The 1,059-nt window shown below is 38.7% G+C and overlaps 1 protein-coding gene across 1 annotated transcript in view; it reads right to left on the reverse strand.

Moving 5' to 3' along the window:
- The window catches only part of LOC109854315 (sorbin and SH3 domain-containing protein 1), a 29,355-nt gene extending 28,373 nt beyond the window's left edge, over positions 1 to 982 (reverse strand). The window contains exon 1 of the mRNA XM_020427268.1: positions 932 to 982. Within this exon, the coding sequence (XP_020282857.1) occupies positions 932 to 949 (18 nt within the window). The 5' untranslated portion in view covers positions 950 to 982. The remainder of the gene's footprint in view (positions 1 to 931) is intronic.
- Between the last annotated feature and the right edge of the window lie 77 nt (positions 983 to 1,059).

Here is a 1,059-nt window from a genome sequence, read left to right on the forward strand (position 1 = left end):
TGTTTCTCATTTTTTTTTTTTTTTTTTTTTTTTTTCATGGAAATCGGCACGAAAAAAAAAAACACAGGATCGACTACTAAAGCAGCGCTACATAAGCTGTGTGAAAATCAAAAGAGATTGTAAAAAATACTACATGAAATCGCAAAGTGCCTCGAAAAATAAGTTTTTTTTATTAACCGAAAACTCTGGCGGAAAACAACAAATTTTACGTAACTCGCATCACTTCGACAAAGTTCCACTTTTTCCTTCTCTCTCTCGAGGAACTTTGCGCGCAGTTTTTAAACACGCGTGCGTGAGCTCACAAACAGTGTATAATCGTATATATCGTGTAAAAACTGTGACTGCGCTGTGTGTACGTGTATGTACGTGTGTTGAAAAAAACGCAACGACCACCTCGAGGGCGGCGAGAGCAAGAACGCACACACACACTCAATTAATTAATTAATTAATTAATTCGTGACGCCAAAACAGAAAAGCTCTCAATAAACGGAGAAAAACGTATTAAAACTGGCCGGCGAAAGCAAAACTTCGTTTCGTTCGATTGGCTTGATTACCTTCCTTCTTGTCCGCGCGTTGTAAGTTGGCTAGAAGCAAAGCCATTTCAAACGATCATGTTCCAGGTGTGTGTATTCAGGTTTTCATAGAAAACTTTCGAGCAAGTCTCTCGCGACCGCGCGCGTATTCCCTCGCGTCGGTAAAAACAAAATGAAAAAAAAAAAAAAAAAAGTATTCTACTTAAGAAATCCCTCAAGGCGAGATATACTACCTAGTTTAATTCTGAGGTAAATGGAAAATGTTAATTGAGTCTTACCAACTACATAAGAGAGTAGTAGTATCAGTGATAATAGATATCGAGCGAGGAAGAGAAAGGGAGAGACAGAGAGAATTCTTATTTCAACTGTGCATTAAGATATTAAAAAAAATGGCGTACCCCGTCAAATATGTCCATGACCTCGTCCCACCACTAGAATCACAGAATTAAACACAGTGTTATACTATGCGCTATCCAGATAGAAGGAGGTTATTGGAACATTGAGATTCAAACAAAGGGGGGGGGGG

Source organism: Pseudomyrmex gracilis, unplaced genomic scaffold (assembly GCF_002006095.1).
Source record: "Pseudomyrmex gracilis isolate BER0280 unplaced genomic scaffold, ASM200609v1 scaffold_63, whole genome shotgun sequence".
Lineage (NCBI taxonomy): Eukaryota > Metazoa > Arthropoda > Insecta > Hymenoptera > Formicidae > Pseudomyrmex > Pseudomyrmex gracilis.